The 16,706-nt window shown below is 41.8% G+C and overlaps 1 protein-coding gene across 2 annotated transcripts; it reads left to right on the forward strand.

Moving 5' to 3' along the window:
- The first annotated feature begins 966 nt into the window (after positions 1-966).
- rusf1 (RUS family member 1) lies at positions 967-11,880 on the forward strand. Of its 2 annotated transcripts, none has more exons than XM_038980847.1 (15): positions 967-1,160; positions 1,247-1,411; positions 5,645-5,722; positions 5,868-5,982; positions 6,065-6,110; positions 6,174-6,224; positions 6,314-6,419; positions 6,630-6,731; positions 6,861-6,931; positions 7,057-7,241; positions 7,349-7,406; positions 7,498-7,562; positions 7,715-7,861; positions 7,959-8,024; positions 11,616-11,880. In XM_038980847.1, exons 2-15 carry the CDS (start codon positions 1,277-1,279, stop codon positions 11,699-11,701), a joined length of 1,311 nt encoding a protein of 436 aa, XP_038836775.1. In that variant the 5' UTR covers positions 967-1,160; positions 1,247-1,276; the 3' UTR covers positions 11,702-11,880. The 2 variants fall into 2 exon arrangements, with proteins under 2 accessions (XP_038836775.1, XP_038836776.1); XM_038980848.1 differs by having other exon boundaries at positions 969-1,160; positions 6,192-6,224.
- The last annotated feature ends 4,826 nt before the right edge of the window (positions 11,881-16,706 follow it).

Consider the following 16,706-nt stretch of genomic DNA (forward strand, 5'->3'; position numbering starts at 1 on the left):
GGTTCTCCACATTCTATTATTCTATCAATCACGATGTTATGGAATATAGTGCCTCTTAGCTCCTCTAGCTCCTCTTCTTGCTCTCTCTGTGCAACATTCCTGACAACTTGCATAGGTGAGTCAAAACATGCCTTGCCTTGAGGGAAAACAAACAGCTTGGTTTCATGTACTCTGTCCTTCCTTATCCTCTTCAGTACATGTTAATAGTATCTTTATGACACTGTATTCATGTCTGTCTCCCCCTGTATCCCTCTTTTAAACTCACACCTTTCATGCATGCTTTGTTTCATACACACACATACCATTCCCAATATTTTTGGTCCATCGTAAGTGAGAATGATTTAGGTAATTGGATAACTATGTGTTGAGACATGCCCACTCTCTCAAGGTCTCTGTTATAGGTCAACTGTTTTGCTACTCTAGTCTAAGTTAACGTGCACACCCTGTTTCAAGACTTCCGCCAAACTACTTTCTGTTCTCTGACCCAGAGGTAAGGAATATTTATTTCAGTACTTGGGGACTACCAGACTGCATTCTTCAACAGTGATGTCACTCAAGCACACACACACTTGTCCACAGACACACATAACACTCGCACACATGCATTCTGACGCCACACACTCCCACACACACTCACACACTTTCACACACAGTGCTGCTACTGTCTATTATCTATCATGTTGCCTAGCCACTTTACACCTACCTATATGTACATACTGTAGCTACCTCAATTACCTTGTGCCCCTGCACATCGACTCGGTATTGGTACTTCCTGTATATAACCATGTTATTTTTACTCGTTATTGTTATAATTTTTTTCTTTTACTTTTCCATTTCTGTATCTTTAACTCTGCATTGTTGGAAAATTACCGGTAAGTAAGCATTTCACTGTTAGTCTACACCTGTTTTTTACGAAACATGTGACAAATACAATTTTATTGATTTATTTGACACACACAGACACACACACACACACACAAATACTACAAACAAGCAAAATTCACGTCTGTGGAAAATTATCTGTGAATTCTGGATCAAGCTGTCCCAAAGCAATCGCGGGATTGGTCTAAACTGCAGGGACAGTTTCAGTCCTTAGCCAATAGAAAATACAGAACTTGTACAGCTGACGTGGATTCTGAAAACACGGAAGTAAAGCTTTGGTAAGTGAAAACATGCAACAGAAAGTACTATTGCATAAAATTCATAACTAAATATATTATTTACAAACATCTGTCTAACCGTGCAGGTGTTGTTTCATTAAATTGAGAAAGAGAAAATGCCAGTGGTGGCAACGGAGAGATATGGCTCCCTCGAGTCATGGAAATATCAGTTGAAGGATGGAGTAATGGAGAGAGAAAGAGAAGGGGGCAACGGTGGGACGACTGGAAAAAACATCATTGGCGTGTTCAAAGTGAGACATTTTTTACATTATAATGAATTTTGATAAAGGCTCACTGTATATTTTCTCATAACTGCTAAGGGAGTGAACGTTATTTATAATAATCGTTACATGGAGAAAATCGGACATCTCTGAAATGAAAACGGTTGGTCCTCTCTTCAGCAAAATATATTTTACCTAAACCCTCCTTGAACGCTTGAAAAAAAACAAGTGACCGTCATCTATACACCAAATAATAATAAACATAAAGTGGATAGCATGGAACATGCCTACCGTTTACCCTCACTTCTGGGGACAGACCAGGGGCCTAATTTATACACCTTTCATAAGTACAAAATAATTCCCCAAAATGTGCTTTCGCCACTTTTCACGCAAAAGTTGGCATTTAAAAAAGTTTAGCTTGACTGTGAGAATGTGCTCACCTCTCCGCAAACTTTAGACCATGTGTACGCACATCTGCTAGTGGTTGAAATATTGTATTACACGTAAGCAGTGGCGATTTTAGCATGTAAATCTGGGGCAAAAACAGAAATGTGGGATGCATGCAAGCAAAGCCACAACACTAAACAATACATTAATTGCACTATAACGGCGACAAACGGTGCCCACAAACTGTTAGGGCCTACATAAAGCTGTCCCAACAGCAGTCCCAACACCTTACCACTGCTACACCTGGCTTTCAGCAAAGCTTTGTCTGCCGGCGAAACAGTTCATTCAGCCTCATTTACTGCCTTTAAAAAAAACATAGCTGATATGGCTGACTTGCTTAAACAAATGTGGTTTCTACTGACAATTGAGATGTACAAGCTATGGCATAAGGGGACGACAAGCGGATAAGAGGTAATCTGTAATTTCAATTGAGACATTAATGAGTGACGACGGACGTAGCTAATATAACTATTTGTTCACTACTTTTGAAATGTACAGCGACAGAATTCAGAACATGGGCCGTTCTTACAGTGTACTCCCTGTACAACAAGTCAGAACCATAGGATAAATAAAGGGGACATATAAACCAGACAATGAAAGCTCTTGCAATATTCAATGATTACATTTCTCTAAAACAGGTTAAAAGCTACATGTGCACCACCAAGTTAGAACAGTAGGTGAAATTAAGAGGTGAAAATAGACCAAATTATTAGGGTGAGGCACATTGAACGCCGTTTGGGTCTTTGCCTGTCAAAAAAGATACACGTCATAACACTATTCGACGCATAGTGCAGCTTTTAATTTGACATGTCAAATAACAAAATTCTATTGTAGAATGTTGTGTGTGCTGAATTTGCACGTGCAACCCAGGCGCCACCACTACTATCAGTAGCACTGTCAAAGCTGTGAAAAAAAAGTTGTCAAACAAGCACACACCGGCCACGAACGACATGGGCTACTAACAGCTTACTACACAACATACACTTAGTATTACTTTCTTAGCTACAGTGTACATATCTCCCTTGCATATTACATCATTTATGCAGCAGCATACAAGACATTTTTGGACTCACCTTGTGAAGGTGGCACGGCGGTCCTTTTGGGGCACATTTTGTCAACAAACTTTGTCATCAAAGTCTGCCATTCTCTGGATTTCTGGTGGGAACTCGGGGAAGAAAACACACAGCCACTCCATTGAATAGAAGGCTAATGTTAGTGGTTGCTTTGCAGTGCTTGCAGTTAGCCACTGATTCCTTCTAAACAACTCATTGGTGAATTTGCGATTTCCAACTTGTTGTGTAATCTTTATATCCAATGGCCGATGAGCACCGATACATTTTATCTATAATTTCTCTTCATATGACAAGGATTAAAAAGGATTTGTCAGTAGATTGTCGACTTGTTTTTTTGGCCCAGCCCCACCTGCCCTGAATGACGGGTTGCAACTGCAAGTAAGTATTTTGTGCAAATGGGGGATATGATGAAAAGCTTAATAAAAAAACTAAAAACAGGAAAACATATGAACCATTTACCATTAGTGAGAAGAATGAAAATCTGTTTTTTATATTTAGAATTTAAAATAATTAGACATAGAAATCTTATAATTAGACATAGGAATCTTTTTCCCTTTTTTAGGGAATATATTTGCAGAATATATTCCTCACTTTTTCTGGCCGTGATGGGTTCATATTCTCAAAGGAGCCATACAACAAATGACCATCCACATCTCTCATTTAATTGGACCTAGTAGCCTAGTAAATAGATAGACTATATATGTATTTCAAGTTTTGCAAAATCATAGGCAGCGCGGTTTATAATACTGGTATACAGTTGAATTTAACAGCTGATCTTTTACATTGAAGTAGGCCTATGTATGGCGTTTCAATTTGTATTCTCATGTGCATAAGTAGCCTACTGTGAAATGCTTTTCTAGCAGTAATAAATATCAGTAGTACTATAAAACATAAATTAAAAAGTCAAGTAAAACAAAAACACAGGAGAAATACAACTGTACCTACTGTAAGTACTGTAATTGCTTTTTTTTGTGGCCTGCCCTACTATGTTTCAGAATTCACGGGTTCTCCATCATATTTAGGTTGGTGGGAAAGTCTATTTTAAAACATTGTCGAATTAAAATGTTCTGCTGACAGGTCCACGAAAATGTACCATTGTTTTCTCGTTCAGAAACTGCCAGTTATTTTCCAGATACAGCATAAATGATTGCTAACACATTAAATAGGGCAGTAGTTTAGGTAAAATATTTCACAGTATGTGTAGGCTACAGTATTGCTGTGCGATAGGAACGCAACATCATTGCCTCTTTAATCTCAGAGCCTATACCAAGGCAGGTCATATAAACCCAATAATCTATTGATAAACTAAATATTTGCATGCCGAGGCCTAATGCCAGTAGTTCCAAATTATATAGAAAATAAAGGGTGTTATTGTCACCATAAAAGGTGAATGGAGGGTGTTATTGTCACCATAAAAGGTGAATGGAGGGTGTTATTGTCACCATAAAAGGTGAATGGAGGGTGTTATTGTCACCATAAAAGGTGAATGGAGGGTGTTATTGTCACCATAAAAGGTGAATGGAGGGTGTTATTGTCACCATAAAAGGTGAATGGAGGGTGTTATTGTCACCATAAAAGGTGAATGGAGGGTGTTTTCCAGGCTGAGTTGTAATGCTTGTTCACACCAGTGGAGGCTGGTGGGAGGAGCTATAGTAGGACGAGCTCATTGTAATAGCTGGAATGTAATTAATGGAACGGAGTCAAACGTGGTTTCCTTGTGTTTTATACGTTCCATTTATTCCATTCCAGCCACTACAATGAGTCTGTCCTCCTATAGCTCCTCATATTCACCCTCTCCTTCTTAACCTAAACAGAACATAGGCTAGTCGGCGCGCAATCAACAAAAAAATCAGAAGAAGCCTTTGACTCTCCTGAACTGCCACCGTAGGCCTACACAGCACAGCCATTGGTTAGGCAGCACAAAAAACATTTTGTTGGTCAGCAAGAGCAGGCTGGGGCTCAGGGTTGGAATATCCATTGCAGTGTGTAATTTTACATTTTACATTTTAGTCATTTAGCAGACGCTCTTATCCAGAGCGACTTACAGTAGAGTGCATACATTTTATTACATTTTTACATACTGAGACAAGGATATCCCTACCGGCCAAACCCTCCCTAACCCGGACGACGCTATGCCAATTGTGCGTCGCCCCACGGACCTCCCGGTTGCGGCCGGCTGCGACAGAGCCTGGGCGCGAACCCAGCCCAGCCTGGGCGCGAACCCAGAGACTCTGGTGGCGCAGCTAGCACTGCGATGCAGTGCCCTAGACCACTGCGCCACCCGGGAGATCGTAATGCGGTCTAGTTTTATTTACCCCATCCCAACAGCTATCTTAGAAATATAACTTTGCTCTGTGCTTCTCCTAGCATGCACATATAGGCTATGGATCATTTGATTGAGACCACACTAAATAGCCTATAAGCACACTTGATATTGCGCGCCCATGGGAGAATCAGAGATGAGGGGAGGCATCGGGCACACATCGATATATAGCCTAGTAAGCAACTAATTCTAAAACACTGAGAAATATAGAAATGTCATCAATTACAAATTACATGACCCTCCCCTGGACTATATTTAAAAAAAAAAATACTAAACCCTCCCCTTGACTGAAATTGAGAAAGCATGACCCTCCCTCATTTTCCTCCACGTACCCTTACTGTACATTTCAATCTGTCCCTAAACACCCCCTCCCCCACTCTCTCTCATATCTCTCTCTCATATCTCATCTACTCTTGTTAGAGTGTCTTCTTGCCTCAGGGGTATCCAGAGAGTGTCAGTGGTGATTACCTGCAGTATCAATTTTGGGATACTCTTCAGGTAGGTCTGTGTGAGAAAGACAGAGGATGTTGTTGTTTTGTGGATATGTGTGCCATTATTTTGAAATGTCAAATTTATTATGTACATTTTAACACTCTGTTGCACTCCCTCCCTCTCCCTTTCTCTCTCTCTCTTACACACACAGGCCTTCTCCAGTTCTCTTTCAGGTACTCTTGCCACCCAGGCCTCTTTAAGGGGTGTTGGTGTTGGAAACCAAGAGGCAACAGTTGCTGCTGCAACAATTACCTGGTTATTACGAGGTTAGTGTTAATGACTGTGATAAGACCATTGTCTTCTTTCCTGTTAAGGGGTTTTATTTTTTTTTAACTATCTACATTTTAGATGGCACAGGCATGCTGGGAAGAATCCTATTTGCCTGGCTTAAAGGGTGAGTTTTGATTTGTTTTGTAATCTACTATTAGTAATTTTCAATATTGTTTTTCAAATTTAGTCTTTCTCTGTGTTTTAGGAATAAACTAGACTCTGAGGCCAAAAAATGGAGGTAGGGACGTCAAGCATCAATAAAGTGAGTGTGTTCATTGTGTGTTATGGAATTATTGGGTATGTCAATGCTTGTGCTGTTTTCCTTAGGCTTGTTGCTGATGTTCTCAATGATATCGCCATGTTCATGGAAATACTGGCTCCTAACTTCCCAACATGCTTCACTCTAATTGTGTGCTCTGCTGGAATATTCAAGGTAAACCTGAATACCATATTCTCACTAGCATTGATTTTGCAGATAGCAATCAGCTATTTTGAAGGTTTTACTTGCAATGTTCCTAATATGTGGTTGCTTTACCTACTTTGGTTGAATGCACTGATTGTAATTCACTCTGAATAAGAGCGTCTGTTAAATGTAAATGTACACTGTTCGATATCTCTCTCTCTCTCTCTCTGTGTTTGTCAGTCCATTGTCGGGGTTGCAGGTGGGGCCACCAGAGCTGCTTTGACTCTTCACCAAGCTCGCAGAGACAACATGGCGGACATCTCTGCCAAAGATGGCAGCCAGGTGCTCCATACATATTTCTCTACTTGATGATACTGTAAGATACTGTAACTAACCCATGGCTTTTACTGTACTGTCTTGTACTGCTGCTTTAAGATGAGGATCTTATTGTAATTCATGTGTTCTTTACAGGAGACTTTAGTGAATCTGGCTGGACTGCTGGTCAGTCTGATCCTTATTCCTCTTGTCACTGACAATCCACTGTGAGTCCTCTATTGCACTGCTTACACTGCCACTGTATGAGATAGGACATGACAGCTCTATATAGCTAACCTATTGGTTATTCGATGGAGATTGATCTGTTTTCCATCCCTTCTCATCTCCTCAGGCTGACATTCGTCCTCTTCTTCCTTTTCACCATCCTCCATCTTTTTGCAAATTACAAAGCAGTGCGTTCGGTTGTCATGGAGACACTCAACGAAGCTCGGCTTGCTATTGTGCTCCACCAATACCTGAGAGATGGACGGGTCCTCGGTCCACTAGAGGCCAATCATAAAGAGCCTGTATTCTTGGGTATTGCTGATATTCAGTGAATAATAAACAATGACATGGCTTGTTGATCATTATGGCTATCAACTATCAATGGCTTTAACATACTTTTCTGCTGTTTATTTTTTTAGAGTTCAGGAGGACAGTGCCAATCAAACTGGGAGTGAGGCTAGGGGAACTTGTTTATACGTAAGTTGGTGTTTGCCTGTTTGGTGTGAAAGTGAAGTGTGCTCAGATTTGGATGTTCATGCTCAATGATATAATTTCTTTCATTTTGTAGATCAGAGGACCTTCATTTGGCCATGAAAAACAACCACAAGCCCTTCCTTATCGGAGTCAAACGTGGTGTGTATAACATCTTTCAGTAATCCCCCACCAACTGCTGTACTCAGTTGTCACGTGGGTTGTTTCTAGATGGATGTACATTACATCATGTCATTTTAATAGATGGTGTATGTCATGTGAGTGTTATTGAATGTGCTATTTCTCTCCCTTAGGCTCTGTGTGTGTTTGTTTGGGAACAGATGCATCTGTATGTGATGAGATCAGGGCTGTGTGCCAAGCAGTGTGCCTCTGCACGGTGTTACACCCTGTCTCGCCACTAGAGGGGGCACTCAAACAACTCTCAATGTCACACAGCAACAGTGAGCCTTTAATGATCATCTTTACATGACAGTTTAAACCAATGTCTTTGTCAATGCTGTGTTATAACTCTGTTATCCCTTTTTCCTTTCCCTCAAGATCATTGGGAGCTGGTGCATGAGAGTCATAAACTTATGGACCAAATTTTTCAGCCATTCCTCAAAGGTAAGCTCAGTGTAACAAGGTGTGCTCAGTCAGTAGCTGTTTACTCCCACCGTGTATGTTGGGATGTTGTCAGTGGCGTCCGTTCAGCTAAACCTATGGTATGCCCCTCCCCCCAATGAATTGTTTGGAAGTTGAAGCTCATTTGCTGCATTTCTACACAGTTTAAAAACTATAAAATGCTATTTGGAGAACAGCAAAAACCAATAAAAATGATCCCAGCCATTAATTATCACCTCAATATTGGGTTTAAAGGTCTGTGGAATGGTGTGTAAAATGTCAACCACTACTCAACTTCATAAATTGACTCATTTACTTGTGGAACAGCACATACAGTGACCATGAAATAGATGCATAATACAGGCTATCAGGTCTTTTGGTAGGCCGTCATTGTAAATAAGAATTTGTTCTTAAGACTTGCCTAGTTAAATAAAGGTTAAATAAATAAAATACAAATAAATGTGAGTATCTGGTGCATAAAACAGCTGGCCACGAATGCAAACTATGCCACATAAATCATAAACATGCATTGAATAAAAGGCCTAGGCCTACACAAAATGACTTACTTAGGCCGACAAGGACACATGACTCGACCAAAGAATGTCCAAAATCACGAAATACAAATGGAAAATCTACACATGCCTTTTAAAAAGAGAGCTAAGGCCCCTTTACATGTCACCTTATCAAACCATAGAGATAGATAGAAGTTTCATCTTTTATATGTGCCATTGTAGCGTATATGAGCAGCGTCATTGAGGCAATCTCCATTTTGAAGTAGTCCATTTTCTTCTTCACTTTTGGCTGATCCCTCCTGATGACCCGGTTGGACATGACTCAAACACGGTCACCAGGAGGGCTCAGCCAATGAAGTTGGAAGTCCCATCCAGTTGACTACATTAAAATGGTGGAAGCCCTCATGGCCCTGCCCATGCTAAAATGGCCTTTTGGCCACTAGAGGCCTCTATCATTCTCTGTGTCAAACCTATATATTTCCAGTAGTTACATTTTCTCTTATTGCGCTGCATAATGTGTACGCCAAGCTCATTTTATAATTTCTACATTATTCACCAGGGAAGGAAAACATTTAACGAATATTGAGGCATTTTTACCCTCTTTCTTTCTACCTGTCCTTGTTCTGTAATATTTGTTTTGTACCTAGAACTCTGGGTCTTGTTGTTTCTGTCTGCTCTTTTATGTTTAGATAAGAATTGCATACTTGCCTTTTATACCTATACACAATTCTTGTGTGTGTTCAATAAAAAAATATTTGAACGAATATTAAGGCATTTTATCAACCAGGTGCCTCAGAGTATTTAAACATTCTATTAACCAACGAGGTGGCTCTGAGAATATTTATGTAAACTCAGCAAAAAAAAGAAACGTCCCTTTTTCAGGACCCTGTCTTTCAAAGATAATTCATAAAAATCCAAATAACTTCACAGATCTTCATTGTAAAGGGTTTAAACACTGTTTCCCATGCTTGTTCAATGAACCATAAACAATTAATGAACATGCACCTGTAGATCGGTCGTTAAGACACTAACAGCTTACAGACGGTAGGCAATTAAGGTCACAGTTATGAAAACTTAGGACACTAAAGAGGCCTTTTTACTGACTCTGAGAACTGTAGATGTGGCCAGGGCAATAAATTGCAATGTCCGTACTGTGAGACAGGGAGACAGGACAGACAGCTGATCGTCCTCGAAGTGGCAGACCACGTGTAACAACACCTGCACAGGACCGGTACATCCGAACATCACACCTGTGGGATAGGTACAGGATGGCAACAACAACTGCCCGAGTTACACCAGGAACGCACAATCCCTCCATCAGTGCTCAGACTGTCCGCAATAGGCCGAGAGAGGCTGGACTGAGGGCTTGTAGGCCTGTTGTAAGGCAGGTCCTCACCAGACATCACCGGCAAACCCACCGTCGCTGGACCAGAAAGGACTGGCTAAAAGTGCTCTTCACTGACAAGTCACCGTTTTGTCTCACCAGGGGCGATGGTCGGATTTGCGTTTATCGTCGAAGGAATGAGCGTTACACCGAGGCCTGTACTCTGGAGCAGGATCGATTTGCAGGTGGAGGGTCCGTCATGGTCTGGGGCGGTGTGTCACAGCATCATCGGACTGAGCTTGTTGTCATTGCAGGCAATCTCAGCGCTGTGCGTTACAGGGAAGACATCCTCCTCCCTCATGTGGTACCCTTCCTGCAGGCTCATCCTGACATGACAATGCCACCATGCACAGAACGAGCAGTATGGCTAATTTCCTGCTAGACAGGAATGTCAGTGTTCTGCCATGGCCAGCGAAGAGCCCGGATCTCAATCCCATTGAGCACGTCTTGGACCTGTTGGATCAGAGGGTGAGGGCTAGGGCCATTCCCCCCAGAAATGTCCGGGAACTTGCAGGTGCCTTGGTGGAAGAGTGGGGTAACATCTCACAGCAAGAACTGGCAAATCTGGTGCATTCCACGAGGAGATGCACTGCAGTACTTAATGCAGATAGTGGCCACACCAGATACTGACTGTGATTTTGACCCCCCCCCCCCAAGATGGTTAGAATATCTCATTTTAATTCAGGAAGCTGGACAAGCAAGACTGATAGTGAGTGGTGGAAATGCATTATACCAGAGGCAGGTAGACTACAGGTAGGGATTAAGGATGCAGGCAGAGGATGATGATGAAGTAGGCCTACAGCAAGAAGTTGAAAAAGGTTAGCCCAACTAAGTAATCATGAATGATTTGCATTATCTCAATAATCATTCTGTCACTGCATGACAATGCACATTTGTTATAGCCTACAAATGTTTGTTAAGGCCAAAAACAGGAAACCAAACTTGCTCTAGCCTACTGGGTGAATGAATGAAAATATAAATTAGCTCTACAGCTTTCACAACCCATATTTGAATGGCAATAAATGCTTTTGTTTTTGAACGGCCATCAAAAAGGAGGGCTTCCCCACCTCCCAATTAAATTATCTCCTGGCTATCAAATAAGACAGTTCAAATGCCGACATCAAATTCAAAGCATTCAGCACACTGCCTAAATTGCTGTCCAGCAAAGCAAACTGGCACTGTCCCTGCTTTCTAAAAGTGAGCGAAAAGATAAGAGTTTACTCAGGCCATTAACCATTGAAGAAAAAATGGTCACGGTTCCTGCCTGTATAAGTGGGCGTTTCCTCTCTCGCGTGAGCAGGCTTTACCCATCTGAGCTTTCTGTACCTCCATAATATCTGGCATGCTCACGCAAGAGAAGGAACAGCTGTCTCTGGTCTACTTATTGTCTGTTCCCGCCCCGTCGGGGGCAATAAGTAGACCAGAGTGGCCCCGCCCCAATCAGAAGAAAATTGGGAGTGGGGTGTCTCGATTTCTCTACTCTCTCTGAGGCGGCAGGGTGGCAGCCGCTCTCCGAGCGATGCTCCACATGGTCCTAAAGCCAGCCTTCAATATGCTAAACAGCTGTTGCATTTTAAATCGGGATTGGAATGATTTGAGTCTAATTTACATTTTTGGTCTTGAGCGCCATACCCAACTGACGCCCCTGGATGTTGTCACACTGGTCAGTCACCATTGTTTGTGCTTCATCTCTTCTAGCTCTGGAGGTAGCTGGATGGCAGACCAGTCGAACCCTACTGGACTGGAATGAATGGAGGGTGGAGTGGAAGAAGAAGAGCAGTTAGAGGAGTGGCAGGGTCTCTGGAGAGCAGCAACTGCAAGGCAATAGGCTGAGCTCTCTGTCAAACATTCATTGTGAGATGCTCAAAGATTAATATGCTCAGATTCATTTAAAGGTTTTTGTCCTTTTTTGGTACATTTTATACAAACAACTTCAGAATAAACTTGACCATAACTTTAACCATCTGTTATGTCCAGTGTGATATTACCAGCCCCTGAAAGTAAGCCTCTGACTAGCCTGATACATCATCCAGTGATAGCCAGCTAGCTAGTCACAGTCTGACAATGCAATACAATAAATCTTTGGAAACGGTTCTCTCAGGACCTCTGGAAACCAGAATATTGAATAAAATTACATTTGAACTTAGTCTGCCCATTTGTCTGGGGGATTGGTCCTTTTGAGACAAAATATTAAAAGGAATGTACTGTATGTACTGGCTCCCGAGTGGCTCAGCGGTCTAAGGCACTGCATCTCAGTGCAAGAAGCGTCACTACAGTCCCTGGTTCGAATCCGGCTGTGATTGGTAGTCCCATATGGCGGCGCACAATTGTCCCAGTGTTATCTGGGTTTGGCTGGGGTAGGCCATCATTGTAAATAAGAATTTGTTCTTAACTGACTTGCCTAGTTAAATAAAGGTTAAAAGTAAATTATATTAAATCAGACTTTCCAAACGTGGGTCCCACTTCAATGCTTGCCTCATGTCAAAATAAAAGTCAGTGACAAGTGATCGCTTCCCACTGGGCACACCATGTCATTTCCACGTGGATAATTGGGTAATTAATTAGTTTACATACACCTTAGCCAAATACATTTAAACTCAGTTTTTCACAATTCCTGACTTTTAATCCAAGTAAAAATTCCCTGTCTGAGGTCAGTTGGGATCACCACTTTATTTTAAGAATGTGAAATGTCAGAATAATAGTAGAAAGAATGATTTATTTCAGCTTTTATTTCTTTCATCACATTCCCAGTGGGTCAGAAGTTTGCATACTGTACACTCAATTAGTATTTGGTAGCATTGCCTTTAAATTGTTGGGTCAAACGTTTCGGGTGAATTTTGGCCCATTCCTCCTGACAGAGCTGGTGTAACAGTCAGGTTTGGAGGCCTCTTTGCTCGCACACGCTTTTTCAGATCTGCCCACAAATTGTCTATGAGATTGAGGTCAGGGCTTTGTGATGGCCATTCCAATACCTTGACTTTGTTGTCCTTAAGCCATTTTGCCACAACTTTGTAAGTATGCTTGGGGTCATTGTGCATTTGGAAGACCCATTTGCGACCAAGCTTTAACTTCCTGACTGATGTCTTGAGATGCTGCTTCAATATATCCACATAATTTTCCTACCTCATGGTGCCATCTATTTTGTGAAGTGCACCAGTCCCTCCTGCAGCAAAGCACCCCCACAACATGATGCCACCCCCGTGCTTCCCGGTTGGGATGGTGTTCTTCGGCTTGCAAGCCTCCCCCTTTATCCTCCAAACATAATGATGTTCATTATGCCCAAACAGTTCTATTTTTGTTTCATCAGACCAGAGGACATTTCTCCAAAAAGTACGATCTTTGTCCCCATGTGCAGTTGCAAACCGTAGTCTGGATTTTTTATGGCGGTTTTGGAGCAGTGTCTTCTTCTTTGCTGAGCAGCCTTTCAGGTTACATCGATATAGGACTCGTTTTACTGTGGATATAAATACTTTTGTACTTGTTTCCTCCAGCATCTTCACAAGGTCCTTTGCTGTTGTTCTGGGATTGATTTGCACTTTTCGCACCAAAGTACGTTCATCTCTAGGAGACAGAACGCGTAGTGAGCGGCATGACGGATGCGTGGTCCCATGGTGTTTATACTTGCGTACTATTGTTTGTACAGGTGAATGTGGTACCTTCAGGCGTTTGGAAATTGCTCCCAAGGATGAACCAGACATGTGGAGGTCTACAATTGTTTTTCTGAGGTCTTGGCTGATTTCTTTTGATTTTCCCATGATGTCAAGCAAAGAGGCACTGAGTTTGAAGGTAGGCCTTGAAATACATCCACAGATACACCTCCAATTGACTCAAATGATGTCAATTAGCCCATTAGAAGCTTCTAAAGCCATGACATAATTTTCTGGAATTTTCCAAGCTGTTTAAAGTCACAGTCAACTTAGTGTTTGTAAACTTCTGACCCACTGGAATTGTGATACAGTGAAATATAAGTGAAATAATCTGTCTGTAAACAATTATTGGAAAAATTACTTGTGTCATGCACAAAGTAGATGTCCTAACTGACTTGCCAAAACTATAGTTTGTTTACAAGAAATGTGTGGAGTGGTTGAAAAACAAGTTTTAATGACTCCAACCTAAGTGTATGTAAACTTCCGACTTCAACTGTAGATAGATAAATGAATAAATAAATCTGCACATAAATAAATGAGCAAGGAAATACAAATATACTGGCCAAAATGCATCTACATATCTGTATGTATTTAATTATTTATATCTTACCTAATTATTCACACATTCATTCATGTATATATTTATTCTTTTTTTTATTTCTTCCTCCATATGATAAGGTGTCAATCAACATCTGTGGGTGGTATCTAACACATCATTGGATGAACAATGTAACGGCACGTTGCTTGATTGCTTTTGCCTGACTCTGATGGTCCGAAAAGTAAACAATCAAACTACACACATTTGAGAGATTTACAACCGGTAGATACTGTAGCTACAGTAGACCAGTTCTTCTGGCAGTTAGTTAGTATGGCTGCAATCAGGCGAGCAATAGCCAGAGACTTGGCAGTGCTGACTAACGCTTCTGAAAACAACGCCTCTCCAGATTACCTGCTTTTCCATGTGGAGGTGTAACAGAGTTTATTTATTTTAGTTTTATTTAACCTTAACTGACTTGCCTCGTTAAATAAAGAACAAATTCTTATTTACAATGACGGCCAAACCCGGACGACGCTGGGCCAATTGTGCGCCGCCCTATGGGACTCCCTATCACGGCCGGATGTGGTACAGCCTGGATACGAACCAGGGACTGTAGTGACACCTCTTGCACTGAGATGCAGTGCCACTTGAGAGCCTCGAGTTAAGAACATACCGTAACCTCACTCCACAGCTAGCTTGAAATGTCGCCGATGGAGCTATCCAATTGGTATATTTTGTACAGCTCAATCTGTTTGCATGTTGTCAAGCGGGCGGTCACCTCTGTTGGCGAGGTAGAGGAACATGGTTCAAGCCCAGTCAGAGGCAAGTTCAGGGAGGCTGCGCTATATGCTAAGCTAGCACACTTGACCCTGGTTATACTGGTGCTGTGACCCAAATCCACAGTTTGGCTCAGCTCGAAGGCTTGGGTTGCTGTGGAGTGAGTTTAAAGAGGGTGAGTCAAACGGAGTTAAGAACGTATTGTAACCTCACTCCACCGCTAGCTTAAATTGGTTCGCACGTTGTCAAACCGTCGGTCACTTGTGTTGGCGAGGTAGAGGAACCTGGTTCAAGCCCAGTCAGGCAAGTTCAGGGAGGCAGCGCTATGTGCTAAGCTAGCACACAAACCCCGGTTATCGAGGCATGTATCGAAAACTTGAGTCAACTAGCTGCTACAATTGAGGAAGTTGCCCGATGACTTAGAGTTCAGGTGCAGCACACCATAGAAAATCGCCCTGTGTGCCACCATAATCACACCGTTTTCAACTGGTCGTTCATCACAGGACCGTTTGTGCATTTATTATTACTTTTATTATTACGTGTTTTACTTTTCTATTATTTCCTTTTTCTGTGCATTGTTAGGAAGGACCCTTAACTGTTAGTCTACACCTGTTGTTTACAAAGCATGTGACGAACAAAATTTGATTTGATTAATTAAACGTTGAACACGGTTCTGGCATATTGAATCGAGCAGCGCGCTGTGACATTGATTAACCAATGGTGTGTTAGATACCACCCACAAATGTTTGACACCCCTCATTATCATATTGGAGGAAGAAATACATAAATATATAATTAAAATGAATTAAAGTGAGATTAATAATTATATATATATATGTGCGCTTCATTCATCCATTTATTTATCTATGTGTGTGTAACGGATGTGAAATGGCTAGCTAGTTAGCGGGTACGCGCTAGTAGCGTTTCAATCAGTTACGTCACTTGTTCTGAAACCTAGAAGTAGTGTTGCCCCTTGCTCTGCAAGGGCCGTGGCCTTTGTGGAGCGATGGGTAACGATGCTTCGTGGGCGACCGTTGTTGATGTGTGCAGAGGGTCCCTGGTTCGCGCCCGGGTCGGGGCGAGGGGATGGTCTAAAGTTATACTGTTACATTGATGCTGTTGACCCGGATCACTGGTTGCTGCGGAAAAGGAGGAGGTTGAAAGGGGGGTGAGTGTAACGGATGTGAAATGGCTAGCTAGTTAGCGGGTACGCGCTAGTAGCGTTTCAATCAGTTACGTCACTTGCTCTGAAACCTAGAAGTAGTGTTGCCCCTTGCTCTGCAAGGGCCGCGGCTTTTGTGGAGCGATGGGTAACGACATTTCGTGGGCGACTGTTGTTGATGTGTGCAGAGGGTCCCTGGTTCGCGCCCGTGTCGGGGCGAGGGGACGGTCTAAAGTTATACTGTTACATGTGCATTTATTTATGTATCGATTTGTGGCAGGTTTGGTCCTCCATAGGTTGGAAGCCCAAAAAGGGCTTATGTGGAAACCACACCACAAAAACAATACACAAATATAAGTAAAATAATGAATAAAAAGTTAGCGAAATCTGCCTGAAATCTGTCCACGTTAAGCAGATCCTTAATTATTAAGCAGGTAAGGAGTTTTTGTATGGGGGGGCAATGAGAGAGTGCACAAATTTAGTCAAGATAAACATGAATTGCTATTTTGATAAGTGAGACTTATTTGGTCTAATAGAAGTTTCGTAATGATTAGGTTGTTACGAGTGTAGTGATATAAGTGTGATGCAAGTAAACTCCTGGCAACTTTGATAAAAAACACTTTATATCGGAGTCCCTCTTGAACTTCAAGATGGTCTAAACATCT

This window comes from Salvelinus namaycush, chromosome 41 (genome assembly GCF_016432855.1).
Source record: "Salvelinus namaycush isolate Seneca chromosome 41, SaNama_1.0, whole genome shotgun sequence".
Classification (NCBI taxonomy): Eukaryota; Metazoa; Chordata; class Actinopteri; order Salmoniformes; family Salmonidae; genus Salvelinus; species Salvelinus namaycush.

Coding starts and splice junctions, on each gene's coding strand:
- rusf1 (XM_038980847.1), top strand. CDS start 1,277: ATGCCAGTGGTGGCAACGGAGAGATATGGCTCCCTCGAGTCATGGAAA. Junction 5,983..6,064: donor AATTACCTGGTTATTACGAG/GTTAGTGTTAAT, acceptor TCTACATTTTAG/ATGGCACAGGCATGCTGGGA. Junction 7,407..7,497: donor CTAGGGGAACTTGTTTATAC/GTAAGTTGGTGT, acceptor TTCATTTTGTAG/ATCAGAGGACCTTCATTTGG.